General features: G+C 62.8%; 1 protein-coding gene across 1 annotated transcript; it reads right to left on the reverse strand.

Moving 5' to 3' along the window:
* Positions 1-4,747: 4,747 nt before the first annotated feature.
* On the reverse strand, positions 4,748-27,392 carry RTN4R (reticulon 4 receptor). Its single transcript, XM_053927475.2, has 2 exons — positions 27,152-27,392; positions 4,748-6,425 (listed from the first exon to the last, which is right to left on the reverse strand). The coding sequence occupies exons 1-2, from the start codon at positions 27,171-27,173 to the stop codon at positions 5,008-5,010; spliced, it is 1,440 nt and encodes a 479-aa protein (XP_053783450.1). The 5' UTR covers positions 27,174-27,392; the 3' UTR covers positions 4,748-5,007.
* Between the last annotated feature and the right edge of the window lie 501 nt (positions 27,393-27,893).

Here is a 27,893-nt window from a genome sequence, read left to right on the forward strand (position 1 = left end):
CACTCAGTCCCAGGCAGGCCCCTTTCTTGCCCAGTGGCCCAGGGAGTGATGCTCAAAGCCCCAGCAGCACCTCTGCCAGCGCTCAAGAAGGAGGCCTGTTAGTTCTACCTAGCACACTAATAAATGCATGGTGAACTGGTGGATGACGGGATGAGTGGGACCTCCCAGCCCTGACTCGGCCCAGAGAGTGAAGACTCCTCCACCAAACCCAGATGCAAAGCTCAAAGCAAACAAACCCCAGCAAAGAGGACGGGACACCCCTGGAGCTGGGAGTCCCTGCCAATGGCCACGGAGGCCCGTCCTCCCCCATAGTCAGCAGGGCTCTGCCAGCCCTGCTGTGTGATGGACTGCAGGAATGAAATGCTGTGTGCAATGCTTAAGGGGAGAGGCTTCGGAGGTGAGCTCCAGCGGCCCCCGGGTGGGGTGTGCTCAGGGGACCAGCCTGGTCCCAGTACATGCGGCGTGGCCTTGGGGCTCCCTCTACCTGCTGGGCCTGGGATTCCAGGTGTGTGCTTGGCGCCTCGGTCTGAGGGCCAAGAAGACACGCATGCTGGGTGCAGGTCAAATGGTGGGAGGAAGGGCCTTGAGATGGTGTAGCAGGAGGTCCCATCTAGCCTCTCCCCCGGGGGCTTGGCTGTCTTGGTGTCTCTGAGCCCTCCTGCGCTGACCCCCAGCTGGGCCCCCTCACAGCGGCCACCAAGACGTGGTAACGTGCCCCAGCGCAGCCTGACTCCATACTCCCCAAGCCCTGAGTGCCACGGATCCGTTCCGTGACTGCCCAGCTGGGTGGGGACCAGCCTTGGGGGGTCAGGGAGGGTTTTCTGGACAAGGGGGTCATGTCAGAGCTGGATGTGGAAGTGGAGGGTCCTGAGAACCTGGAGGCCTTCTAGGTCTGGGAGCCCAATAGGCAGAAGCGGGAGGGAGGGAGCAGGGCCCCTGGATCTCCCAAGGATCCCAGCCTACTACACTACACAGGGAGGGCCGAAGCCAAGATGCTGGTGGGCAGTGGCCCCTACACTCTTCCCTGGGGCTGCTCAGGCTTTAAGTGGAGACCCTGCCATGCCCCTGGGCTGTGCTGGGCATGGAGCCAGGCCTGTCATCCAGGGGCCCAGGGAAGCCTCAGCCCAGCACAGGGAGGGAAAACTGGGAATGGGCAAGGCAGGACCCAGAGCAAGGCCTGGGTGATAGTGAGACAAGCCATGCCAGCGTGGCCACGTGCTGCCTGAGTGACCCCCCTGGGCCAGGACACTCCCAGGCACCAGGAGAGAGGTGGATATCCAGGGTCATGTGACATCCCGGAACTGGGACGAGGACACTGGAGCAGGGTGAGGGAGCCACGTGCTGGCCCACAGTACTCCGGGTAGAGCCACATTGCTGGTGGTGTGTCTGAACAAGTGTGGCCTCAGGCAGGTCCAATCCTGTCCAGAAATGTGCCTTCACACCTTTGGGCCCCAGCGTCCCCGCCTGCACACTGAGGGTGTCAGCAGCTTCTTCCTGCGACGACGTGAATGAGACGAGGTGAATGAGGCGCCCACTCCATGCCAGGGTGGCTGAGAGCGGGCGCGGGGCTGGTGGCCGGAGCAGGTGCCCTGGCTGTGACAGAGGCCTCGGCCTGGCTGTCTGAGGTCCCAGCTCATTGAACAAATACACAGTCATTTCCCTCACCGTGTTTCCTGTTTGTTTTCGGTCGCACCGGACATCAGCACACTGTTAGCTGCTGAGCATTTCACTGCTTCTAGTATTTCAAAACTGGTATAAGGATTAGACTAATTATTTCAATTACTGTGCAAAGCCCTAGCAGCCAGGTAAATGGGGTAGGTGCGCCCATAGGAGGGCCTAGGCCAAGCCTGCAGCCCCTGGGCAGATGGTGGGCAGCACAGGGATCCCCGGGACCCCTCAAACCTCAGAGGACTTGCAGAAAAGTGACCCCCGGGAGCAGACCAGCCCCAGGCCCAGCACCCTGAGAGGGCCACTTGTTTTCCCCATTCACCCAAGTCTGCGCCCCGGCTCAAGATGTCACATCCTCCACTGGTTGTGTTCAGCAGCCTTCACCGGGCCAGGGCCTGGGACACAAGGATGGGCCTGTGAGCTGTGAAGGGCTCTGTCCACGAGCTGTCCTGTGGTTGGCCTGGCATCCTTGGATGGGGGCCAGGAGCATCCGTGGTAAACCAGTAGCTGGCGTTGGGGGAGGTTGACATGCTCAACACCAATTCTCCTGGCTTTAATTAGCTTCCTGCGCAGGTCTCAGGGTCTGGGAAACAGAGGCTGAACGTTAGTGGCCTGCCCAGCTGCCAGCCCAGCCACCAGCCCAGGTCCATCAGGCATGATCTCAAGGAAACAGTAGGGCCAGCGAGGGGTCGGGGTCCGGGTGGGAGCAGGTAGAAGCAGGTAGGAGCTGAGCCCGCTGCCTTGGGCCCAGCACTCGCACCCCTCCCGGCCGCTTGCCAGCGCGGGCTGGCTGGTGATCTCATCTCTTCCTAGGCTGTAAATATCACCCAAATGCTCATGACTCCCAAATTGTCCTCCAGCCCGGGCCCCCTCTCCTGAGCTCAGCCCGCAGAGCCCACACAACACCCCCGCCCAGATGTCTCCTGGGCCTCGACAACACGGGAAGCTGCTCCTCCCGGCGTCCCCACCCCAGGGATGGGGGGTGCCCCATGCCGGATGCAGACACCCGGAAGCCTGCTAGCCGCTGGGTCTAACTCAAACCTGGCCACGTCCCTCCTGACCCCCCTGCCCCATACTCTGGCCAGACTGTGCACCCTGTGCCCTCCCTGCAGGCAAAGCAGCCAGCGGGAACTTCACAGGAAATCAGATCCCACACTTGCCTGCTCAGAACACAGTCCCCAAAGCCTTAGGGACCCTGCGCACATGCCCCAGGTCCACCTGGGCTCACCCACCCACCCTCGTCACCTTTGGCATAGCCAGTCAGTTCCCGTTCCCCACCATGGACTCAGTTTCTCCCTCCTGGTAGAGGGGAGGAGGCACCCAAGGGCCATGTGGTAGCTCAGTGTGGGCCCTGCAGCCCCTGGAGATTCTAGCTGCTGGTGACAGGCACAGTCAGCCTGAAAAATGCCCTGAGGGCACACAGCTGTCTCTCAGTGAGGAGCAGGCTCAGTGGAGGCAGTGAACTTCCACCTTGGGAAGCACGCAAGCCCAGGAGCTCAGGCGGGCCTCAGAGCCTTTTGCAAATGGGCGTCTGCAGTTTCCTGGCTGCCAGGAAGACAGTGGGAGACTAGGGGCTGCCATGCCGTGCCAGAGCCCCACAGTCTCATCTTGGGGCCCTGCCCCTCCTCACACCCGGCAGTGTGGCTGCGTCTTCTTGGGCATAGCAGCGGCTGCTCAGAGAAAAATGGATAAAGAAACTGCTGCCCATGCTCTCCCTCTGCCCACCAATGCCTGGGCCCAAGGCGGCCCAACACCTTGACACCAGAGTCCTCTTTGGAGGCTTTCAAGGGGGACACTGGGGTTTCCGGGGGCCCAGAGGGGTTGGGGCAGGAGCCTGTGAAGGGCTCACCTGAGCTGCCCCTTCTGAGCCCAGGGACAAGACGCTGGGTCTTGGAGCTAGGACGAGCTCGCACCCACTGCAGAGAGGCAGACCACCGGCACCACACAGAGGTGGGCAGCAGCAGGGGGCCTGGGCCCAAAGGTCTGGAAGAAGAGATGGGGTGTGTGGGAGGACCCAGATGAGGAGGGGTGAAGGCCAGACAGGAGAGGCAGGGGCGCCTTCCCCCACAGTGCCCTGACACTGCCCTGGGCAGCAGAGGGAGGGTCTGAGACCCACCCAGGGACCGAGGAGAAAGGGCCTGGGTGCTGAGCACGTCCTCCCCCGTCTTTCTTCCCTCCCTTCCGTGGGCTTCTGCAGCCCCAGCGGCCCTCCTGGCCATCTGGCTCCACCAGCAACATTCCCTGCCCCCCTCCCCAGTCCGCGTTTTCCTCCCTCTCCCTCTCCCCAGGGTCCCTGCCCGAGGAGGGTAGGGCAGCCTCCTCCACGTGTCCTCCTTCCCTTTGTTGTCTGAGTCCTCCCTACCCAGGCCTGGGGGAAGCGTGCGTGTGCATATTTCTGCCTGTGCGGTGCGTGCGTGCACACGTGAGGACAAGGCTATGCAGCCCCATGTGGGCCTGTGTCTGGGGTGTGCCATGGTGTAAGTGTGGGTGCCCGGGGCACACGCCTGAGCAGGTGTGACTGCAGGTATAGCATGTGACCACGGGCGGGGGTGTGAGGGGGCACACAGCCCCTGCCAGGCCCCTAAAGTGAGGGAGCTGGCCTCATGCCCCCGCCCTTCAGCCCATCTGCACAAGACCCTTCCGGAAACACTCCAAGCCACATGGGAGCTGAGGGGCCACTAAGGCAAGGCTGGCTAGGGTGGCAGACTGGGACCTCCAGGGACCTCACGTGCCACCAGAGCAAATGTCCCCACAAAGGCAGCCAGGTCTGGCTCCCCCAGCTGGTGTGTGGTCTGTGCCAGACACACTCCCCTCCCCGGATGCCGTTATCAGCCCAGCACGGCTGGGGGGTGGGCAGGGGGGCCACGCATCCCTAGTGCCCACCATGGTTGCTGCCGGGCTCAGACAGCCCGAGCTGCCCACAGCCCCAATGGCGCCATTTGCAGGGGTGGACCACAGAGGTCTCAGGGCCTCTGTGGGGCTGTGAGTGGGGCAGGGCCACACCTCCAGGGCCCACCTCCCCTCTCACTACCCACAGCACCCACAGCCGGAGAGGCCACAGCTTAGAAAAGAGCTCTTTATTCCACATCGCCCAGTATTTTTACACAAGTAAAATAAAATGCATATTTCTATACCCCGCAGTCCGGGCGGGAGGCGGTGTTCTGGAACAAACACGGCCACTGCTCCCTGTAAACATGATGGAGTGGAGATGGGGTGGGGGGTGGAAGGCGTCCTTCAGGGACGGCACCTACGCCCCGGTGCCGGCCGCAGCGTGGAGGGGACCCCGTATGTACACACGCCCGGCCACTGAGAAAGGCTTTGCTGTCCATCCGGGGCTGGTCAGCAGGGCCCCAGCACGGTCCACAGCACCAGCATGAGACCAAGGGGCGCAAGGCTGCAGGCGAGGCCAGGAAGGGCACCCGAGCCCTCTGCGTCACCGGTGCCACCGCCCACACTGCCCACACTGCCCGCACCGCCCGCCTGGCCCAGACGGCACTGGCTGCGTGTACGGTTCTTCCGGGAACAGCCTGGCCTCCGGCGAGGCCCCACGGTGGGATGTCCTGGTGGCTCAGAGCCCTGGGGATGCAGTGCGGTTAGTGGGGGCTCAGCTGAACCCGGCAGGGCCCCGAAAGGGGAGTCGTTGATGTGCCTCGGGCCAGAGCTGTTGCCTGGAGGGTTGTCGCCGGGCGGTGCTCGTCCTTTCAGCGCATTGCCAGCCGAGGCTGGACCTCCGGCCTCCAGCACCGAGGCCTTGTCTACAGCTTCCGGCTGGCAGCACTTCGGAAGCCCCAGCAGCTGCTCGTCAGCGGGCCCACCAGTCCAGAAGAGACGGGAAGGCCCAGCAGCCGTGGCGCAGCCTTCTAGGTCAGTGGCCGCCAGGCGCTTGAGGTCTCGACCAGCCAGGCGCCGGGGCAGGCTGCAGGGCAGCTCGGACGAGGAGCCGCGGAACTGCTGCAGCCAGGCCCAGAGCGGGCGGGCCCGGCAGTCGCACACCCAGGGGTTGTCGTTGAGCCGCAGGTACTGCAGGGAACGCAGGGGCGCCAGAGCCTCCGCGGGCAGTGCCGTGAGGTTGTTGGCGAACAGGTAGAGCGTCATGAGGCGGCCAAGGTCACGGAAGGCGTGCGGGTGCACTCGGGCCACACGGTTCTGGTGTAGCAGGAGGCGGTCGAGGCTGTGCAGGCCACGGAAGGCGCGCTCAGGCACGCTGGGGATGCGGTTGCCATGCAGGAAGAGGTGTGTGAGGTTGCCCAGGTCTCGGAAGGCGTCATCTGGCAGCGCCTGCAGCCCATTGTCCTGCAAGTAGAGGTACTGCAGGGCGGCCAGGCCACGGAACAGGCCGGGGCCCAGCTCCTGCAGGCCGCAACGGTCCAGGTGCAGGGTGTGCAGGCGGCCCAGGCCGTGGAAGGTGGTGGGGTCCACTACCCGCAGCTGTGCGTTGTCGCTGAGGTCCAGCTGCTCCAGCAGGGCCAGGCCGGCGAAGGCGGCGGCGTCGATGCGGGCCAGCGCGTTTGAGTGCAGCCACAGGATGGTGAGGTTGCGGCAGGCACGGAAGCTGGCCGCCGGCACGTGCGTGATTCGGTTGCCGTGCAGGAAGATGCGCTGGCTGGCTGCCGGGATGTCGGCGGGCACAGCCTGGAGGCCCTGCTGCGGGCAGCTTGTGGTCACCTTGGGCTGGTCGTAGCACACGCAGGCTCCTGGGCATGGAGCTGCCACCCGCCACACCTGCAGCCACAGCACCCAGGCCAGTAGCCGGCTCCCTGTGGGCAGAGGAGAGGGCAGTTAGCTGGCAGGGAGCCGTGAGGCTGGGAGTTGTTCGGGAACAGGGCTGCAACAGGACAGGCTGCCACCCCTGGAAACTCAGGTGCGATCCCTGCTCTCCCTGCCATGTGGAGACTGTTGCCCTCATACCTGTTGGGGATTCACACGCTCCCTGGAGATGGATGGAGCCTTGGTGCCGGGGGCCGGTATTCCAACCTTGGCTGGAAATCTGCTCTGGAACATGGGCCGTCCAGTGACAGCCCTCCCTCCAGGCAACAGCTTTGGCCAGAGGCGTGTCGACAACTCCCCTTTGGGACCCTGCCTGGCTCGGTGGAGCTCCTGCTGACTGTGCTAAGGCCCAGGGCTCTGAGCCATCAGGGCCTCCCACCCTGGGCCCTGGCCAGAGGCTGGGTCGCTCCACACCGGGAAGCCTTGCCTGCAGATGCCCACGCTGTCCCACCCAGAGCTCCAACACACCAGCCGGCGCTTGTAGCCCCTCCACTCAGGTTAGCCAGGACCCGTGGAGGCCTCCCAGGGTGGACACTCACTCCCGCGGGAACCTTCTTGGGACCCATGCGAGCACAGTCCCTTGGCCCAGCACTGTCCCTGGCCTGTCCCCATCCCCACCAGCCCACAAGCCAGGCTGGGAGAGAGGCTCTTGCCAGACACTCCAGGGTCGGGCTGGCAGAGCTCCTTCAGAGGGGCCCCGAGCAGAGGCTCATGTCCAGGCCTGCCAGGTGGTCAGCTGCTGGGCCCTCTCCGGCTCCAAGGGGGTGTGGGAGCTGTGGCTCAGACCCCGTATACTGCCCCGGCTCCAGGACACGCTGAGGCCCCAGGGTGGCCCCAATTCTGAGGAAGCCTCAGCACTGCAGGGAGTTGGGCTTTAACAAGGAAACTGCAGGCACCTTGGTGGAGCTGGGAGCCATTGCCTCCAGTGGCCCTCCTACAGGGGCCTGGGGTCTCAGCAGCTGGCCCGAGCAATGCACTGTCACAGGATCAGGAGTCTGGACATCTGAGGGCCGGTGGGTCCGGGTCTCAGAAGGGCGAGTCCCCCACCCCCGGGCAGGCTGTTCCCTCCTCCGCACACTCCACAGCCGCTTGGAGCACTTCCTGCCTTGGAATGAAGCACCTCCTGTAGCCTCCTCCCCGCTGCCCCATTCGCTGCCTGATCTCTTCCCCAGGCCAGGATCTAACTCCCTACCAGCCCAACAACCTTTGCACAATCCCAGCTGCCCCCACCCCTCCCATCAGACCCATTCTCGGAGGTTCCGCCCCAGCCCCAGAGGGCTACTCCCCCATTCTTCCTCCTCCACGGAAGGGCCAGGCACCCTGGGGCCTCACCAGTGGCCTATACCAGGCGGCAGACCCCTCGGAGGTGGTGCATCCAGCCCTGGTCTCAGCAGGAGGGCCATGCAATGCTGAGCTCAATGCCTATCAGCCCACCCTTAGAGCACCAGTCTTTGAAAGCAGAAGGTTCCTTCAGCCTTCAGGAGTGAGTCTATTAAAATGCGAATCCCCTTGGGAGGGTTATGGCTTATCAGCTAACATTAGAGTTATCAGCTAACACCTGCACTGATAGCAAACACCTTCCTTGGCAGCTAGCTAAGAGCAGGATTGTGCAGACAGGAGCTGGCTAAGTGCTGGGGACGGGGCTGGGAGGGAGGAAGAAGAGGACCCCGAGCTAACTTGCTCCACCCAGAACTGTGACCTTGGGGCTCCCCACCCCTGCTGGGCCCTCTCTGCCTGGGCTGGTCCAGATGCTCACCCTAAGCTCAGGGCCCCAGCAAGCTGGCATGTGCGGCAATCACAGGGGGTGTGCCCTCCCAGACTCTGGTCCCCAGGTCGTGGACGCCCCCTCCCCAGTCTGGGGACCTCCTCTGTCCCCTGTCGCCTGCTGGGGACGTGGCAGCCCCAGGATGGGGATCCAAAGAGGCAGGCGGGGCCCAGGATCCCCCAAGCCCTGGGTACCCCTCCTGGCTGGCCTTGCGTGGGAGGTTGCAAGGGGCACCGCTTTGGCAGTTGTTCTATTTATACTGCTGACATCCTTTCTGCCTCTCTCCTTGGGAAGTCAGGCCTCATTACGCCAGCCAGCTCCCACCAGCATCTCACCTGCTGTCACAGGATGTTACCGTGCTAGGAAAACAGCACTTCCTGTCCTCAAGACCCAGGGTGGGGTGGGGCGGGGCCGCAGGTACTCACCAGGCCAGGCTCTGATCCCACTCAGCAGCACCGAGGGCGGGTCCCATCACGACTCTGCCATGCCACAGCCCAGGCCACACCACCCACCGGCTGTGTCACCAGCCACCCACCGTGACCATGCTGCCGCCTCGCCGGCCCGGAGACATTGCTGTCACGCAGTGCCCCGTGGCGCCCAGGCCTGCACTGCAGTCTGTGAGCCAGGCTGGTGTCAGGTTCAGCTGACTTCACCGGAATGGGGGCCGGCCGAGCTGACCACCGGCACGCCCCAGCCTCGGCCCCCGGGAGACAGTGCGCCTGGGGCTACCCCCACTCTAAGAATGCCCCAAGCAAGGTTCTGGGGCTTGGACGAACCACGGTGGGCGGGGTGGCTGGCAGAGGGCCAAGGGGCTCAGCCCTGCTAGGAAGTGGGCATGAGGCAAAAAGACGTGGCTCCATTCCCGCTGAGCCAACTGCTTTTCGGAAACCAACTTCAGAGGCGCGGCCCTTGGGTGCGGGCCCTGCTGCCAGGGCAGGAGTGGGTGGTGGGCTCTGTCCTCACACAACTGCAGTAATTGGCTCCAGTCCTGCCCCCCTTGGGGCCAGCCCACTGGTCTCCATGGCAACCCCTCTGCTGAGCAAGCAGAAGGGGGCATCTTTTTATGAGATATTCAAACCCAACTTTGCAGTGTGGGTTCATATTCACAGCAGGGGCCCAGGGGACACCGGAGACCAAGCCAGGCAATGGGAAGCCATCCCCTGACTCCACCGCAGGGGCTGGACCCAGTTACCCACCTGACCCCTCCAACACCCACTGTGGACTGCAGCCCCTCCCAGCCCTAAAAGACCTCCCTGTCCTGTTTCCCCACTGTCCCCATCCCGTCCTACCACCTGTCCCCTTGGCCTCTCCCTTCACCCTGTCCCCCATCTCCCTGGCCTCTGCAGCCCCCGGAGCCAGGCCTCTCTGGCTTCTAGGTCTGTGCCCTTGTGGCTCCCTCTGCCCATCGTGGGCTGCAGGCTGCACCCCAGCCCACCTGCCCACCGGCTGCAGCCTGGCCACCCGCCTGCCCCAGCCGCATCTCCCAGCTGGGCCCAGTCTCTCTGGGCCCCGTTCCTCAGTGAGCACCAGTGCCAGCTTGCCTCCAGGCACATGTGGCGAGAAAACAGCCCTGCTGTGGCTCTGGCATGTGCACATGGAAACCACAGTGCACACAGGAAACCAGGCGCAGCACGCCCCCCAAGGCCCCTGTCACTGCCGTGGCCCCACACCAGGCCGCCAGCCCCTTGAGCTGCACACACACCCACACCAGCCCCTCCCCCGCCATCCCTAGAGTGAACACCAGTTCAGTGCCCTTGGGCTGCGGTGCTCCCACTGGGCAATGGGGTGGCAGAGACACCCACCTCAGGGGCTGCCGTGAGGGTCCTCCCACTGGTATAAAAGGTGTGAGTCTGAACTGCATGAGAATCAATTTTCTTCTCAGTACCATGAGCCCATTTTACAGATAAGGCAACAGAGGCAGTGAGTGGTGAGGCCCTGACCTGTCCCCACGGGAGCAGGTCCAGGAGGAAAGGGAGGAGACAGAAAGAACCACACTGCCTCCTGCCCAAGACTGAGGAGTAGCCACTGTGTGACCTCAGCAGAAAGGCACCCAGGCTGGGAGGATGTGGACAGGTGCTGGGGTGCATGGCTCCCTCCTGTGCCATTGGTGGCTGGGAGGGGACATTTCTAGGAAGGCTCTGAGCTGCTGCCTGCCCCGCCCCCCAAGTCCCAGGAGACTGGGGTCAGCAGGCTGTAGGGGGCTGGGCAGCTATAGCGTAGCCACAACAGTGGTCAACTCGGGATCCTCTTGAACACCAAGAACATCCCTCGCAGGTGCACGGCACAGACCGCAGTTACGAGGCAGAACCAGAGGCCACAGCTCAGCACACCAAGGCCAGAAATAGCTCCAGGCGGGGGTGGAGCCAGCAGTGTCCACCTGCCACAGAGGGTCGGGCAGCGCTGTGCCCGCACTCCTCCCCTCTGCCTGCTTTCCCCTCCCCACCCGCTCTCCACCTACCACGGGCTCACCACCCACCCTCTGCCTTCCATCTGTCCCCTCTCGGTCTTCACTTGCTTCTCACACTCACCATCACCGTCCGTTCATCGGTGGTGTGCACATTCGCTGCATTTCTCAGGCCTGTCCTGGCTCTGGGTGGGGTCAGTCCGCCCTTGAGGGGGTGTGGCCCACACCCTGCTACCCCCAGTGCCCTAATGATCTCCTCATGGCAGTGGCTTCAGGCGAGGGCCTGGTCCAAAATGGACCAAGTCACCGGAGGGTGGTGGACCCGGGCCAAGCGGCACGCAGTGGAGGAAACTGAGGCCAGCGTGGGCAGGGCCTGCCTGACGTCGTGCTGAGACCGGGGCAGAGCTGGCAGGACCAGCCTCCTGAATGCGCACAGGTGCGCCCCGGGCCAGCAGGCCAGGCCCAAGCTGGGCCCCTCTCTGCTGACTCTCCTAGAGGCCAGCTTATGTACCCATCTCACAGTTGAGGAAGATGAGTTTCAGTGGGGGAAAGCTGCTTGCTCATAGCTCAGGGCTAGTAGGATTCTCACGGTCATGCCACCAGGTCCATGAAAGGCCTTGCCAGGCAGTAAAAGGTCAGGGCTCCCCCTCCCCCACTTACCCATCTCCCCTACCTCAAACCCAAGCGCCATTCTCCCTCAAAATTTCCAGCCCATGCAGCACCCGGGAGGGCAGCCCAGGGCCCCTTTCAAGTCAAGGAAGCAGGTCTGCAGGGGAGGGGCCTGGCCCACCTGGGAGCTGGAGGCCAGAGGCAGCGCCCTGTGGCTGGGGCCTCACTCTCACTCAGCCCTCGCTTGCTCAGCAGTCTGCACCAGGTGACGCGCTGGGCACAGCAGGCCTGAGAGCACACAGGCCTTGGCTTGTGACAGCTGTGACCCAGGAGTAGGATGACCACAGGTGCTCACCCTACCGTGTGGCTGGCATGTGCCACCTGGGGAATTTAAGGTGCCCCAGAACGCTGAGCTGGCTCTGGGTGTCAGAGGATGCTCGGGGAGGAGTCCTGGAGCCCCCTCCAGGGTCAGGGTCCAGGCAGGTGGGCTGGTGATCAGGACCCTTGGCCTGGAGCCTTGAAAAGCTGGGCTCCTGGCCTCGAACTCTGGAGCCTTGCCCTGTCCAGCCCACACACCCAACTCCCTTGGCCCCTACCCAGGGACCCCCATGCTGGGGGCTTAAAGCCAGCACCTGGAGGCTCTGTCCAGCCGAAAATCCATCCAGCCTGAGGGACTTCGCCAGCCTCCCTGCCATTCTACCAGGCCACCAACAAACACCTGCTGCCTAATTACCTGGAGAATGCTGTTTCCACAACCAGTTCATCACAGTCCCTTGGCAAATTGATTCCGAAGGCCATCATAGGCTTGAGTTCCCAGAGAACACTAACGAGGAACCGGCCAGTGGCCGACATGCCCCTGCCTGGGGGAGGAGCTCAGGAAAGGGGCATTGCTGCCCCCACTCCCATCTGCTCAGCCTGACTCCTTCCCACCACCCGCTCCTGTCCCAGGCTGAGTGCTTGCCACCAGTGCTGTGCCTGCCTCGCTCCCCATCCAGCCCTCCTCTTCCCAGGCCCCTGCTCCTGCCACTTACGCAATCAGGGTGCACACAGTAGGAATGCATACTTGGGGTGCATGCTGTAGGAGTACACAATAGGAGTACATTCCTGGGCCTTCAGTTGTGGGGTGTGGGGGGTCAGGGCACAGGGGTCAGTCATCAAACAGCAGAGGGGTTGCTGGGGTAAGGCTGGGCAAACAGGAGAGCCCCTCCCAGGAACCAAGGCTGGTGGAGGAGACAGGGGGGCAGATCCCCACGTGCTCTCAGCACTTGTCAAACATTGCCGACAGGAAGGCAGACGGCCTCTGTGCCAGCCAGATTCACTCTGCCCCGAAAAGACAAGGGCACCTGGGGAGGCCGTTGTCTATCTGCCCTGTGGGACCAGCCCCGGTCTGGAGGGAGCAGTTGGGTCGCAGCCCACCTGAGCTGTCCCAGAATAGCCGAGCTCTCGCAAACCCCGGACCAGGGAGGCTCGGGCCTCAGCGAGGGGTTTAGCATCTGCAGGGTGCTCGGGAGATGTGAAACTGAGCTGCGGCGCGGAGCGTGGGATCAGCACCTGCTGAGACCGCGGAGAGGCCCCGGGTGCACTGGCGAGCATCGTGGGATCCGGTGCTTCCCAGGGGATGAGGTTTCAAGAGGCAGCGAGTGACCCTCCTCAGCCTGAGAGTCTCCTATCTGAGTCACCACCAGCCCAGGTCAGGGTGTCACGTTCAGGTGGCCAAATTGAAACTCTTGTCAGAGCCTATGGGCTCTTGGGCCTCCTGTTCCACCGGCATCCGGCAAACCAGCCCTCTGGCCGCTGCCTGTCTTTGTGAATAACGAGTCGTGGGCAGGTGGCCCCGCCCGCGTGCTGGCTGTGGCGGCTTCAGTGCCACCCGAGCGCAGTGGAGAGTCTGCCACACCATGTGGCCCACAGGGCTGAAATCGATTAGTATTTGGCCATTTGGAAAAATAGTGTGTCATCCAGGTTTGTGATGGGAGCTTGGTGAGCACCTGCTGCCTGTGGATGTTGCTGCCTCCACCCTCCCCCCGGCCTCACGGAGGTCCCTCAAACCCCATGCGACGAAAGGGAAACCCGGGGTCAGAGAAGGCTGCGGTGCTGCCAAGGCCACACAGCTGGAAGGAACAGTGCCCGGCAGCATCGCAAGGGGCCGGAGGGGGTGAGGAGGGAAGGTGGACCTGAAACAGCACACAGGTCAAGAGAAAAACAATTATTTTGCTAAGGAGGCTGTCAGGAGACTGGCAATCAAACACTCACAGAAGGGGGCAACTTGAAGCCCGGGACAACCTGGCTGTGAGGAGCAGATGTCTCCGGGCACTACGAGGGGAGGCACAGGCCCCACTCACAGCCCCTGCTTGGGAGGGAGGAGGAGGGCGGTGCTTCAGGGAGGCGTGTCTATGGAGAGGAAGTTCTGGGTAGGCAGGGGGTCCTGGGGCCACAGCCCTCCACACTGATCCAGCCCCCCTAGGGTAATGTGCCCTCCTCTAGGGGCCCTGAGGCCAGCTGCCCTGACAGGGCTCCCAGACTAACTAGCATCGCCCTGTCCCTGTCTGCTGGGCTGGGAGGAGAGGAAGCGGCTGGTGGGTTCCGATGCACTTCCCAGGTTGATGGGATCTTCCCATGTAAGGACGAAGATGGGGTGACAAGGCCTAGGGAAGAAGGGAGGCACCGGAGGGCGGGGCCTCCTTGGAATCAGGCCCCCGAGCCGTGGCCAGGGTCTTGAGTGGCAAGTGAGCTGCGTAGGCTCACAGTCCTTGTCATCATCACATCGGCCATGCGCAAGGCCTGGGTGGTGACCTGGGGCCCACTCTGAACTTGGCCAGCCTCACACAAGGGCTGGGAGCCCCAGAGGCAAGTGAGCCATGGGCCGGTGCTGGGCGGCCAGCAGACATTGCTGAGCAGGGCAGTGGCCCGGGGCCACCCCCTTCCAACATCAGTGCCTTGATGCTGCACGGGGGCTTCTTAGACTAGCCTGTCTCCTGTCAGCCCACCGTCAGACCCCCTGCCTCACACAACACTGCCCCCGAGGCAGGGCAGGAAGGAAGGGGAGAAAGGGGACCCTTGGCCTCCCTGCGAATGGCCCCAGGTGCAGACTTCCCTCATTCCTGGAGGTTTCACCAAATCCCACAGCACAGGGAGGGGTGGCTGTCAACCCCACTCCTCAGGCAGGACTGTGAGGCTGAGAGACATTAGGTGAGCACAGGGCACCTGCGAGGCCAGGGACAGGGTCCCAGACCCACCCCCACAGTCCCAGGAGACCAGGGACCCACACAGCAGGAAGGGGCAACTGGCTCTGGGCTCCCTGACCCCAACAGAGCCTTGTCCTCAGCCCACGCCTTCTATTCCTGGGGCTACTGAGGCGGGCCCTGGGGTCCAGCAGCTTTGGGCTCAGATGTGAGCTCAACACCCCTTCCCTGAGCAGCTGGGGAAGCTGCCGACCTGCTTGCTCTGAGTCTGTTTCCCGCGGGTGACAGGAAGATGACGATGGGTCAGCATCTGCCTCCCTGGGTCCCCACGGTGCCTCCAGCCTGGAACCCCACTAAGCACCCACATCTGGGGCCCCAGCTCTGGGGCCAGAGTTCTGCCTCCCTAGAGGCCAGTGTGGGGCCTCTGCTAATCTGGTCTGGTCAGCCCTGTCTCAGGTGAGGAGCCCAGGGGAGTGAGACCCACCCAGGGCCAGAGATGGTACTCCAGAGTCACGCTGATGGTCTGCTTCCTGAAGTCTGAGGCCGCTGCAGCCTGGCCTGACAGCCCTGCTTCGCCCAGGAGAGGCTGTGTCTGGGTGGAAGGAGGCACCGCGGCCAGGCTGAGTTACAAGCAGGCCCAGAGCCACTCTCCTCCCTGCTCCCACCCCCACCAAGCTCAGCCTCAACAAAGAGCGCAGATAGGCCCGCAGCCCAGGGCAGCCCGCCGGCCTCACGAGCGAGCGAGCCTGTGTGCACTCAGCACTGAGTCACGTTGCTGCTCAGGCGGCACCGTCACGTGCGCCGGTCCACTTCCCTGCCCACCCACCACCCGTGTGGGAGACGTGTGTGTCCCTGAGACCCATGGTGATGGCAAAGGCGTTCGTGCTGTGTGGGGCAAGGAGCAGGGTGTCGGGCTGCTGCCCTGAAGGGACACCCAGAGGAGAGGTCTCCCTACAGCAGCTCTCGCCTGGTCGCCCCAATCCTGCGTCCACAAACCCGACTGTCAGCGGAGCATCTGATCCCCCTTTAGTGCTTCCCTCCCAGGTGCGACCAGAAAACCACGTGTCTGGGAAAGGCACCTATGGAGACAAAATGGTGGTAGAGGAAGTAGAGATGTGGGGAACAGATGCGAGTGAGGAAAAATCTAATCAGTGCCCTTGTAGGGATAGAAGAGGATGTAAAACAAGAGCAGGGTGCTGTGACCAAGGAGCCATCGGAAAACAAGAGAGTGCCTGGAAGCTAAAAATAGAATTGCTAAAATAAAAAAAAAATCAATAGAAGTGTTGGAAAGCAAGGTCAAGGAAGTCAGGAAAAGATAAACAAAAAGAGAAAGAGGGGGAAAATGATGATCTTTGGAAGACAAATAGGTCCAACATCTGTCTTATTGGGAGTTTCAGAAAGAGAAAACAGAGAAAGTAGAGGAGAAAAAAATGATCGAAGAAATAATACCAGAAAATCTCCCAGAGCAGAAGACCTGGCCCTCCAGCGGGCAGGTGCCTGGCGCAACCAATGAAAGCGGCCATGTGATATTGGGTCTCTGAAGGCCACGAGAAGCACCCGGAGAAAAAGCCACGTGGCATCAGACTTCTCCCCGGCGCACTGAGTGCCAGTTTGTTCACAGCGGTGGCTTCACGGCTGTGAGCAGAGCCCATTTTCAACACGGAATTCTGGACCAGGCCGATGCAACTTGAATGGATTTGCGAACATTCGAGGACTCCTAATGATTCCTCACTGTGCCTTCCTTAGAGAGTTTGTTGGGGGTGTGCTTCAGCTAAAACTGAACGTAAACCCTGAAGGAGGAAAACGCAGGGTCCGAGAAACATTGGGTGATGAAGGGACGTCCTGGGCAGCTGCCAGGGGTCCATAGTTCCCTGGCCCAGGTGAAGAAAACCAGGAGAATGCCTGACGTGATGTGTACACACATAAGGGTGGCAGATGGGACAAGAGGAAAAAAAAAAGACAAAGTCAACCATAAACTCCAGGAAAAACAAAAGGCCACACAATAGTGGGAAGGTTGCTAAGGTACCCCTTTGTGGCCGGGTGGCAAAGAGTATTTATTTAGTGACCAGGGTTGGGCAACACTGGTTATGAATTTAACTGACGGTAGCGAGACGCTGGGGAATGTGCTGAAGAAGAGGGAGCTGGGGTCGGAGCCATGGAAACGTGAAGCCGACCACGTGGAAACACAGGGAACAAGGCAGCTGCAGCCCAGGACTGCAGACTGATTCTCCAGACCAGCCTCCGGGGCTGGGTGCAGGCTCTAATGTTGAGCAAGATACGGTTGACTACCGTGTTATCTTTCTAAAAAGCCTGCATGTTTGGCACTGAAATCTCAGAGATAGAGATAAATAAAAAGAAGAAAATGAAGTGTGTGTGCCAGAAGGCGGGGAGAAGCATGGGCCAGAAGCAGGCGTCTTTAAGGTGCAGGAGGAAGTGGGGCTGTGGGAGGTCCAGCAGAGCTCGGCCTGGTGTCCTGGGCAGGGACAAGGCTCCTCAGCCCCTGCTCAGCCAAGGGTGGCTGAGGATGCCCCCAGTCCCCAGGGTTGCTCTTGGCTCTTGGTTCCAGAAGCCTCTGGAATCCAGACACTTGAAGAGACAGCTTCCAGCCTGAAAACCCATCTGCGAGCTCAGTCCATCCACACTTCTGCTGCTACCAGGCAGCCACTTCTCCTGACCCCTCCTCACCTCTGCCCTGCTCCTGCCCCCCACTGTGGTCCCTCAGGAGCAGGGGGTCTGGTGGATAAGCCCAGCAGGGGCCTCCTGCACTTGTGGCCCCAGGGAGGGCTCACCTTGGCCTTGGCTGAGCACAGACAAGCTTCCTTTGGCTTCCACGAGAGCCCTAATCGCACCTCTGAAACTGAACCCACGGCACGCAGGCAGGGGCGACGTGAATAAGTAATTGCTCTTTTATTAACAAGTGATAAATTATTCCTATATGATTGTGTGTGATTACTCTTCCTTATTTGAAATCAATTTGGGATGGAAATCGTTGGCGGCTTCTCACCATCCAGGGTGGGAGAGGGAGGCGCCGCTGCCTCCTGGAAAACAGGTCAGTGTATTTCGGCTACTTCCTGAGGCTGCTGCGCCTGGTGCTCAGGCAGCAGGAGGGGGTCGGCTGCCCTGGGGACAGGGCCAGGGAGGGTGGCCTCATTTCCTCAGCATTTGCCCTGGGGATGGGGAAGAGGTCAGTGCAGGTAACCCAGCGTGGTCTCCCCTCACACACACCTGATGGAAGCTCCAAAAAACGCCTGGCCCACCCCCTACCTCCCAGATCCAGGGCACAGATGCTCCTGGGGCCATGGATTAGGCTGGGGGAGGGCCCCCCAAAGCTCCAGGCCTTGCTGGGGACCACCACAGGCATGGGTAGCCATGGCTGGGCCATCTGCAGGCCACATTCTACTGTCCCTTATGGAGCCCGAGCTCTGGACATTTACCCCCACAGAGGACCCGGCTGGCCTCTCCCTCCTCCCTGCCCAGGCCGACCATGGCCTGACTTTTATTAGGCCTGAAAAGGCATTTGCCTTTTTCCTCAATATTTTCCCAGTGATTTCACAACACCCTTCCCCCATCCCCCTTCCTTCCTCCTCTAACCCAGCACTGGAGGGTTCCCAGCATGAGGCCAGGCCCAGGTCAGACAGGCCTGGCGCCCCTGCTCCGGAACCGCCCAGTGCCCCGCCCAGTGCTCAGAGCTGTGCCCTTGGCCCAGGCCTCAGCCCCTCTTCACCTTAAGGAATACTTAAAGCCCTGCAGGGGGCCGGCTGCCCCCCTCCCAGGCAGGGCTCACAGGAAGCCAGACCCCACCCACTGGCCCACCCCTCTGCTCCTCCCCAGCTGCCCCCCACCACACCCGGGCTGCAGCAGGCCCACAAAGCTGGGTCACCCCCAGCCCAGCTGCTTTGCCCAGTTAAGCTCGGACACCATCAGTGACCCCGGCCTCTCAGGCCTGGGTTTGTCACCTGTGAAATGGGAGACTGGGTCTTGAACTTCACTAGGGGTGGGAGCACTTTGGTGGACCCCCACCAGGGTTCCTGACACCCCCATTTCTGTCCACTGCCAGGGAGCCCACTTCACTCCATACCTTGCCAATCCACCTTGCAGGTGCCCGAGCTGTTCATTTCTGTCGGTTGCCCCCTTGGCTGTGGGCCCCAAGGGGGCAGGACCTCGGCAGGAGGCCAGCCCACAGGGGTGTTCCATAAATGCCCGTCACGTGAATGCAAGAAACGCCCACCTCTCTGGGCATGAGGCAAACTTTTCACACCTGTGGCGGACAGCGTTGCTTGAGGATGTCCGGGCCCAGGAGAGTCCACGGGTGCCCGTCAGGTGATCAGGTCGAATGAGGTCCTGAGGTGTGGCCCCATGGGGGGATCAGAGCGCTAAGAAGAGGCAAGGGACCTGGCTTTCACTCTGTCCACCTGAGGACCCAGAGAGAAGGCAGCTGTCTGCCAGCCAGCGAGAGAGCCCTCACCAGAACCCGCCTCTGCGGCACCCTGGTCTCCGACTCCAGCCTCCGGAACCGAGAGAAGGTGCCTCCTGTTATTTAAGCCGCCCAATCAACTGGACACAAACATGCCAAAAAGAAATGAGGGAACAGGAAAGCGTCCCAGTCTGTGGCGTTTTGTTAGGACAGCCTGCTGTTTGACACAACTCCTTTCTCAAAACTCCGGTACTTTTTTCCTGGTTTTCTCTCAGGACAACGCACACGAACCGGGAAAATCAGAAGTGCTTGCAGTCAGTTCTGTTTGGTCTCGTGTGCAACACTGGACGGGGCAGCCCTGCCCTGCAAAGCTGGGTGAGACTCTGCTCAGGCAGCAGGGTCCCCTTCCGGAGGCCCCAGGCCATGGGGTCCCTGCCCAGGGCTCTGTGTTGCTGGGGAATCAGGCAGGTCTCCCAACCTCTTGGAACCAGCCCCTCACCTCCACACCACAGATAACAAGACCCACCTCACCAGGGGCAGAGAGACCACACAGCTCACGGGCGCAGGCGCACAGTGGGTGCACAGGAAATGCCCAGCCCCCCGTGGAGCACCTCACGTCGCACCTGGCAGGGACCATGGTCCCATCTGACGGAGGCGAGGTGAAGTCATGGCTAGAAAGGGCATACTGGTGACCCGGCCTCACCTTAGGACCTGACCCCAGCAGGAGCGTGCGCCTTGCCTTTGCTCAGGGATCCCCCCTCGGGAATGCCCTCCCTATTCCCAGAAACACCCCCTGGGGAGGGCTCTCCTCCCCAGACCCCCACCACACCACCCCTCAGAGGCAAGACCCTTCCCAACCTGCTCCCCCACCTCAGACTGGCCCAAGCACTGGACTCAGCCCCGATGGGGCCGTGGAGGGGCAGGGGCACAAGCAGAGCCGGTGGAGCTTGGCTGGGGTCACGGGCTCATGGGCTCCCCCACGGAGCAGTGAAGGACATCAGCCAGGCCTGAGGGGTCCCGCATGAGTAATAGGCTCAGGGTAGGGTGCGGGGGGGTCTTGACCCTGCCTGGGCCTCAGGGCAATGCAGGGCTAGTGAGCACACTGCTGGCTACCTAGGCTGTTGCTGCACGTGAAGGTCTGCAGTCCCTCCCTCCCTAATTCCCACGCCTGCCTGAGGAACACACTGCCCCTCCTCTGGGCCCCCCCTCCTCACTGAGGAGGGTGTGAGCCTCTCAGGCTGTGATGGGAGGCGGGGTGGGGGGGCAGGTAGCCACAGTTCGGGGAGGGCTCCAGAGGGACATTCACACACAGGCCGCCACCACCCCCCTCAGGCCAGCCCAGGGGCCAGGCCAAGGCCCCTAGTGAAGGACGGAGCCCATTAGGGCTGCTCTGTCTCGGCGTGATGGGTGCTCTCGGTGGCAGCCGGGAGGTGTGCACATAGAATATCTTTATGGGGAGAGTTTTTCTTTTGCCAATTTTCAAACAGGAAGCCAAACACTTGTCACACCTGTCCCCGTGTCAGCCTCTGCCTGACATAAATTGGGGCTGAGGCAGGCAGATGAAAGACAGCCTGGACACAGCTGCCGTGCAGGGCCCACCGGCCACACAGCCCGGAGCCCGCAGCATGGCGGGCTGGCTCCCTGCTGGGCTGGGCGGGTGGCAGCAGCCTCCATGGGGCAGCCATCTGGTCCGAGGTGCCCACCCCCTCCCTCTGCTACCCTCTTGGCCCCCACAAGCCCCTCACCTGGCTCCCATCTCCTTCTTCCCCCTGCACAGGGCCAGTCCGGGCCCAGTCCCAGGCAGTGGGCTGTTCTGGAGTCTCCCAACTTCTCCCTCCAGGGCCCCCTCCCCTCAGACAGCAGCTCCAGCCCCTAAGACCCAGGTCCAATGTGGCCTTGGGGGAGGGGGGTGGGCCTCAGGGTCCTCATCACCCTGCTGGTACCCACACGATACTTCTCTCTTCTGGGGACCTCATGGGCTTTGGGGTGTCTCCCTGGAGTCTGGGGGCCTCTCAGGTGGAAGGTGGCTCAAGAATCTCGGGGACTCCACTGTCCAACACAGGGCCGGCCTGAACGAAATGTTGGGAAGCACTTGCTGAGAGAAGGAGGGAGAAGGGAGTGACCTTCTGGGTCTGTCTAGGGCTCCCCTCAATCCCACCCTGCATGTCACCCTGGCTAATCCCACCAAAGGTGGAAAGGGTCCTCCCCAGAAGATACTGATGGGGGTCACCTGCCACCTTGAACCACGTCCCATGGCCCTTCTCAGACCCTCCCCCAGTCCCTGTCCTGTGGGGAAGGCCACCCATGTGCTGGGGTAGCCGATGCTCACTGCCCCAGGGGACAGTGACAGTCCTGCTGCTTTTCCAGTTGGCCTGAGGGTCTTGGCCTTGGTCCCCAAAGAGACGTGCCAGCCTGGTCCCCACTAGGCTCACTGGCCACGGTCTTGCATGGACTCATCCCTCTGGAAGCCCTAGCAGCTGGGCGGGGCGTGACCACCCACTCTGTGCTCTCTGAGGACAAGGGCTGGGGCTGAGCGAGTGCTGGGAGAGCAGGGAGGCCTCGCCAGGGCGCATGAAGGAACTTGGACAGAGGCGAGCACCGGCGAAGGGCATCGGCAGGGCTCTGGGAGGAGTGGGGGGGCATGAGGGCCACTCCTGGGTCCCTGGCCGGGCTTCTCTGGGGAGGCGGGTGGGAGAGCTGAGCGCGGAACTCCCCGTGTGACCTCGGGCCCCACAGCTCTCCTGAGGTTACTCTGATGGGACACCCAGTGTGTCCTGGTGGTTTGGCCCTTCTCTGGAATTCTGCTTCCAGCTACATCTCTGGGGATGGGAGGTGGTTCTGGGATGCAGGCCCACCCTCCTGCTGCCCATACCCCTCCATGCCCAAGGACGGGACAGGAAATGGGCCGCCCCTCCCAGAGCAGCGTGAGGTCAGTGCAAAGAGAACCGTGGGCGGGAGCCTCCGCACAGCCCTGGCTCCCCGTGCCATCTCCGCTTGGGCTGGATGGTCCTACTGTGTGCCTGGAGCTGCCACAGGATGCCATACGCCCACCTCCCGCTCCCACTGGCCCTGTACACAGCCGCTCCTCACCGCCCCCACAGCCTGGTACCCAGCATGCCGCCAACTCAGCGAGTTTTCCCACCCGCGAAGGCACTGAGTTGGTCAACAGCTATAGATAACGAATGAGGCCTCTGGTGACCAGGAAGAGCGGGTGCTGCCCAAGGTCACACAGGAAGCCGGCATGGCACAGGCTGACCCAGTGGCTGCCCAGACTTGGAGGGGAGACTGCTGGCAGGTCCCTGAGCCTGCCCCATCTGGGCTCTGGAAGCAGGTAAATAAAGGCAACATCTCAACAAAGTCACAGTGGCTGGCTGAGACAGACCGAGGACACGGTCCTGGACCCAGGCACATGAGGGGCAATCCATGGGGGCTCCTGGGAGGAGGTGAGGGTCCCGGAGCCCGCCTTGGCCTGAGCCCCTCGGCACTCCGCCCGCTTCCTTGACGGGCCCCTTACCGGCTTCAGCCTCAGCCTGACATTTCCCGTGACATTTGCTGCAAAGAAATAGAGTCATAAACCCAAAGGTTAAATTTGCACATTGCCTCACGCTGCCAGGAGAAGCGTGGTCCCTCCACCCACCAGGTAGCATGGCTATAGGGTGTGTGTAAGGTGGCCCACCCATTCCTGGTGCCCTTGCTGGGGGCCCAAAAGTCCCTTCGCAGTCCCTCAGAGGTACCTCGGTCACCGTTTCCCAAAACCAACTCCTGGGCATGCCAAGCCCTGGGGGGGGGGTGTTGCAGAGGGGTCAGCAAGGGGCCCTTCCCACCCCACTCGCAAACCCGATGCCCTGTGGCAAAAGGAGCTCCATCAGTGCCACTTAACCTGGCTGGTCCCCAATCTGCTTGACTACAAAACCCTTGTTCACTTCCCATCAGCTTTCCGTGGAACTTCAATTCCACGGAGCGTGATCTGCGACGGTCAGTCAGGAGCGCCTTGCTGCGGACCGCAGAGCAGACGAGCACCCTCGGGTGCTGAGTGGGCTGCCAGAACCGAGCTGGGTCAGCTCCTGACACCCCAGCCCCTCCACCCAGGCTCCCCGTGTCACCATCGGCCCAGCTCCACCTGCCAGGCCCACCTGGTCTCTGCCCAGGCAGCACCTCCCCGTGGCCCCTCTGGCAGGTCTGCCCACTGCCCTGTCTGCAGCCACACACCCCCGGGCCTGGCTGCCCCGACCTGCTTGTGGGTGGTGGGGGCACAAGGCTGTGGGAGGTGCCCGATGGCTCCTCCCCCCTCCTCCCCGGTTGGAACTAGGCTGCGGCCGCATGGAGACAGGGCCATGGACAGCTGCAGGGCAGAGGCAGAGGCCGTGAGAAGGGGGCAGGAGGGGGGTCACTGGAGGTGCCAGAGCTGGAATATCCTGATCAATATGGATGCATATTCACTCACTACCAGCGAGAAACGCAGAGCCCACCCTGGAAAGGTCGGGAGGGGTCAGGATCAGGAGAGGGGGATGTGACCACACCTCCAGGGGGACCTTGTGGGGTCTCCGAGTGCAGAGCGGGTCTCCCCACACCCGGCTATGCAACCCCGGGTAGTGGGAGAGGCTGGGGCAGAGTCGGAGAAACAATGGCGCATCCTCGGGAAGGGGCTTTGCACGCACCACTGAACCCATGATGCACAGGAATAGTTCCCGATGTGCAAAATGTTTAAAATACAGTGACAAAAGAAGAAACTGCTGCACAGAACACCCGTATGGTGGGACTTGGTGGGCCCACGCACTCCAGTGATGGTGCAGCGAGATGCAGGGGGTGTGGACAGTGCGCCTATTCTCTGGCAAGGCTTCCACTTGCAGCTCTGTGACCATCTGTCCTTTATAGGATTTAGTCCTAGAAACGCAGGGGGCCAAAGGTCACATCCCTTTAATTGCTTGGCTCAGAGTAGGGTTGCACAGTCCAAGAACAAATGAATGAATGAATGAATGAATGAACAAGTAAATGAGAGAATGAATGGGTGTCTGGGTGAGCAGGCTGTGCCTGGGATTGGGCCGCTTGAGGGTGCAGAAGCAGCCAGGCCACAGGGCAGGGGACACCGAGGGGTGCAGAGGACGCAGAGGCCGGGCCCTGAGGGGACACGTCTGGGTACAGCTGGGGGTGGGGAAGCCAGGCAGGCTCCTATGGACCTTGGGCTCAGGTGCCAGGTGGCCACAGAGGGTCAGGCAGCCCTGCCTTGGGCAGGGGGTGGGGGTCATCAGCCAGGGCCCACCAGCCTGGGGTTGGGGCAGCATGGACGACATGGGTCAGGCACAGCCAAGGGCCCTCAGCCTTCCCACATTCACTGACACACTCACCCCCTCACCAACACTCACTCGGTCAAAGCATTCACTCTCCCACCAGGGAACTCCCCCCTGGGCTCTGTTCTCCCGGCCCCCTTCCAGGTGCACAGACTGAAGCTCCAAGGAGACTCCCTGGCCACAGACCCAGGGGGCAGGAACCTCATCCTTGAGGGGTGGGCTCCTTCTGCCTCCACCAGCCAGGACGCTCCTGGCGCTGTACCAGCTGCCAGAAATGTCTATGCTATACAGCCATGAATTCAAGGCCGGGGCAGGGAGCAAGGAGGGGCCCCGGTGTCTGTGGGCCTGGGGCAGGAGAGGGAGGGTCAGTGGGGAGTCAGAGGGTCTGGGAGGCACAGCAGCGCAGGCCTGGCCAGCCCTCAGCCTCCTCCGACCACAGGCCTTCCACAGCCCCAGCACGTCCCACTTGCCCTCTTGCTTGTTGAGACCCGCTGGGCCAGTCTGCCTCCCCCTCGGCCCTCTCCCTTCCCTATCACCCAGGACCACAGGGAGAGGCCCGTCCTGACTGCAGCTGCACATAGAGAGAAACGGAGGCTCTGGGTTCTGCAGCCTCGCTGCTGGTGACGGGCAGAGCAGAGGTGCCGCCCCAGCGTGGGAAATATGGAGGGAGGGGGCCACCTCCCACCTCAGTAGTGCCTTCTCCCTCCCTGCTCCCCTACCTGCCCACGCCCTCTCCAGCTTCCCTGTGACCTCTAGGGGCCTTTAATTCCCCATCTGCCAGTGGGTAGGAGGGAGGGGTCGGCTGGCAGTGCAAGGAGAACTTCCCTCCATGGGAATGGCTGACGGGGGTGGGACGCTGGTCCTTCTGGGTATTTTGGAGGTAGAAGCCCTGGGGTCAGAACTCAATGGGGGCTTTGGCCTGGAAGTGCCCCCAACAGCTCCTGAGGGGATCCTGATTACTGGCCCATGTCACACGTGAGGAGACTGAGGCACAGAGTGATGAACTGTCCCACCAAGGTCATCCCCCCCCCCCCCCCCCCGATGGGTGGCACCGCCAGGACCCAAATCCAGGCCATTGTCCTCCCACCAACCCACACCCCAGAGCCGGGGACCACCGCCTGCCCTGGTCCTTGAGTGGGAGCTTGCTTCTTTCCCACTCTGGTCAGAGGGGGTAGGAGGCAGGCGACTGATTTACAGCAGGAAGGACAGGCTGAGACAAAGGACAGTGGCCGGCCTTGCTGCCTGCCCTATCAGGGGATCCACCCTCACACACCTTTTAAGAATGACTGGCTTGTCCCCATTCTACAGACAAGGACACTGATGGTGGCTGGGGAGCAGGTGGTGTGCCTCTGCCTCTCTGAGCCCTGGCCTGGGGTCCTCCTTACCATGGTGAGAGTGAGTCCCTGACGCCCTTATCTCAGAGTCCCACACAGCTCCTGAGGCAGGTGACACACCACGGAGCCTCAGCTTGGAGAGACCGAGGCACTGGGCTGAAAGCCCCCTAAGGTCGCCCTGGGTCAGCTGAGGGCTGGGCTAACACCGGCACTCCGCTGGGCTGAGCAGCAGTCACTGCCGAGCAGCCAAGGAATCTGGCCACTTTGTCCCTGTGCTGACCTCCAGGTTTGAAATGGACCTTCCCTGTCCAGGGGGTCCCAGCACCCACCAGCCACCACTGCCCCAGCATGGTGGGGGAAAAGAAGGAGTGACTGGGAGCCCGTGCACCCCGCAGCCTAGGCTGTGCGCTGAGCCAGCCCCCAACACATTCCCAGGGCCTCTGCTACAGATTTGGGCAGACCCTGGCCACAGCCCACCTGGGCACACAGGGCACCTACACCCAGAGGCCATGAGACATGTTGATGTGTCCACAGGTGCACATGGTCATGCATGCAGCCACACATGTTCAGATGCATGTGGAGTTACACACACACACACACTCACACAGAGGCCTGAGGGGCTGTGAAGGGGAGACTCCCCGGACACGGAGGCTGGCGGACAGAGGTGGGTCCAGGATCTTGTAGCGGGTTTCTCACCTCCTCCATCTGTGAGCTCAAGCTGCCCATAGCCTCCCCCTCAACACATGTGCGTGTGGGCACAGGAGCGGGGCCCCGGCATGTGCCAAGCGTGGAGATCACAACAAGCATGCTATGTACATGTGTATGGGTGTGGGCATGCAGGCAGGGGTGAGGATATGGGTGTACCCACAGCATGCATGCACATGCACAGCGGGGCAGCCTGGCATGCGTGTGCACATGCGGCGTGCAAGTGTACAGCCCTTGTAGACACGTGCACGTGCAAGGAAACGTGTGTGCAGCCTGCGGCATTGTGGACATGAGCAGGACAGCCCATGGGGAACCACCGCAGGGCAGCAGTTGGGCCCCCCGCCCCCACTCTCCGGACCTCATACCAGATACAGGGAGGGGCCCCATGAGGGCTGCCAGGTGAGCCCCTCAGCAGAGCCCCGCAGGGGCCCCGTAGGCTGCGGATGCGAGGTGCCAGGCTGCCTCCTCTCATCGCGGGCGCCCTGAAGGGGCAGCTCAGGGATAGCCCCGCACCCCACGCTCTCAGCTATTGCCAACGCCCCCATTCAGTCCGCGGCAGCCTGGACCCAGAGACAGGAGAGGTCCAGAGCTGAGTCCGCGGGGCAACCGCGGAGGAGGCCGATGCCTCCACCCCTGCTTGGTACCCACGTTTCTGCAAATCTGCTCATTAACCCCTTCGCGGCCGGGGTGCTTCAAGGCTAGACCGCGCCCTTCCAGTCGGCAGACCCCACCCCAGCCCTGGCCGGGCGTCGGGGGCCATTCCGATCCGCTGCCTCGCGCTCCGCCGCCGCCGCCAACTTTCCCGGGAAGCAGCAACTTTTCCTGCAGCCGCGGGCTCCGCCCTCCCAGGGCCGGGCACCCGCGGCCCCAGTCGGCGCGGCACTGCGGTGGCCCTCACCGCTGCCTGTGACCCTGCCGCCTGCCAGGGCAGCGGGGACCCGCCCTGCAGCTCGGAGAGTCTCCCCCACCCCAGCGCCCCACCCAGCGGCCCGCTCGGGCGCGGCGCAGCACTCACCTCCGCTGGTCGCCTTCTTCATCGTCGGGGTCGGGCAGGACGCGTCGGGGACCGAAAGTCGCTTCGGGGCCGGCGCCCGTCTTCCCGCGGCCGGGTCCGCATCCAGGCGCCGCCGCTCCGGCCCGGCCCCGGCCCGGCCGCGGGACGAGGCTGGGCGCGCTCCGCTCCACCAGTCGGATGAACTGGCGGGGCCGCGGCGCGGAGGGCGAGGGCGGCGGCGACGTGGGTCGGGAGCGGATGAATGTTTTATGGGATCATGTGGTCTGACGCGCGAGGAACCCGCCTGGTACCCACGCCGGCCTGGCCAGGGCGGGGCGGGGGCGGACCGGGGCGGAGCCTCGTGGCGGGCGGGGCGCTCACCTGGGTGCCGGTTGGGGCCGGGCAGGGGCGCTGGCAGCGCTGGGCAGTGGGGCGGGCTGTGCGGGGCGGTGGGGCTGGTGGCGCGAAGCCGGGGGCGCAAGCTGGGCCGCAGGAGGCTCTCAGCATGCCCGGTGCACGGGCGCCGCGAGGCCCCAGACAAAGGCGGCGCATTTCTGAAGAGTCGGCGGCCCCTGCAGGCGGCCGCAGGGATGGCGGCCTGGGACTGAGCGGGCTAAGAGCGCGGGCCGGAGGGCGTGGCGGCCCGGGCTAACCCTGTGTGTGAGTCCCCCAAGTAGCCAGCTATTCGTTGGAGATTTGTCCGGAGGCCTGAGGACGGGGGTTGGGGCGCCTCTGCCTGGCCCACTCCCTCCCTAGCCTCACT

Source organism: Desmodus rotundus, chromosome 7, assembly GCF_022682495.2.
Source record: "Desmodus rotundus isolate HL8 chromosome 7, HLdesRot8A.1, whole genome shotgun sequence".
Lineage (NCBI taxonomy): Eukaryota > Metazoa > Chordata > Mammalia > Chiroptera > Phyllostomidae > Desmodus > Desmodus rotundus.

Excerpts from the sequence above, each read along its gene's own strand:
- RTN4R (XM_053927475.2), bottom strand. The coding sequence starts at position 27,173 with ATGAAGAAGGCGACCAGCGGAG. Across the intron at positions 6,426-27,151 it reads GAAGAAGGCGACCAGCGGAG|GGAGCCGGCTACTGGCCTGG; the intron begins GTGAGTGCTGCG and ends CTCTGCCCACAG.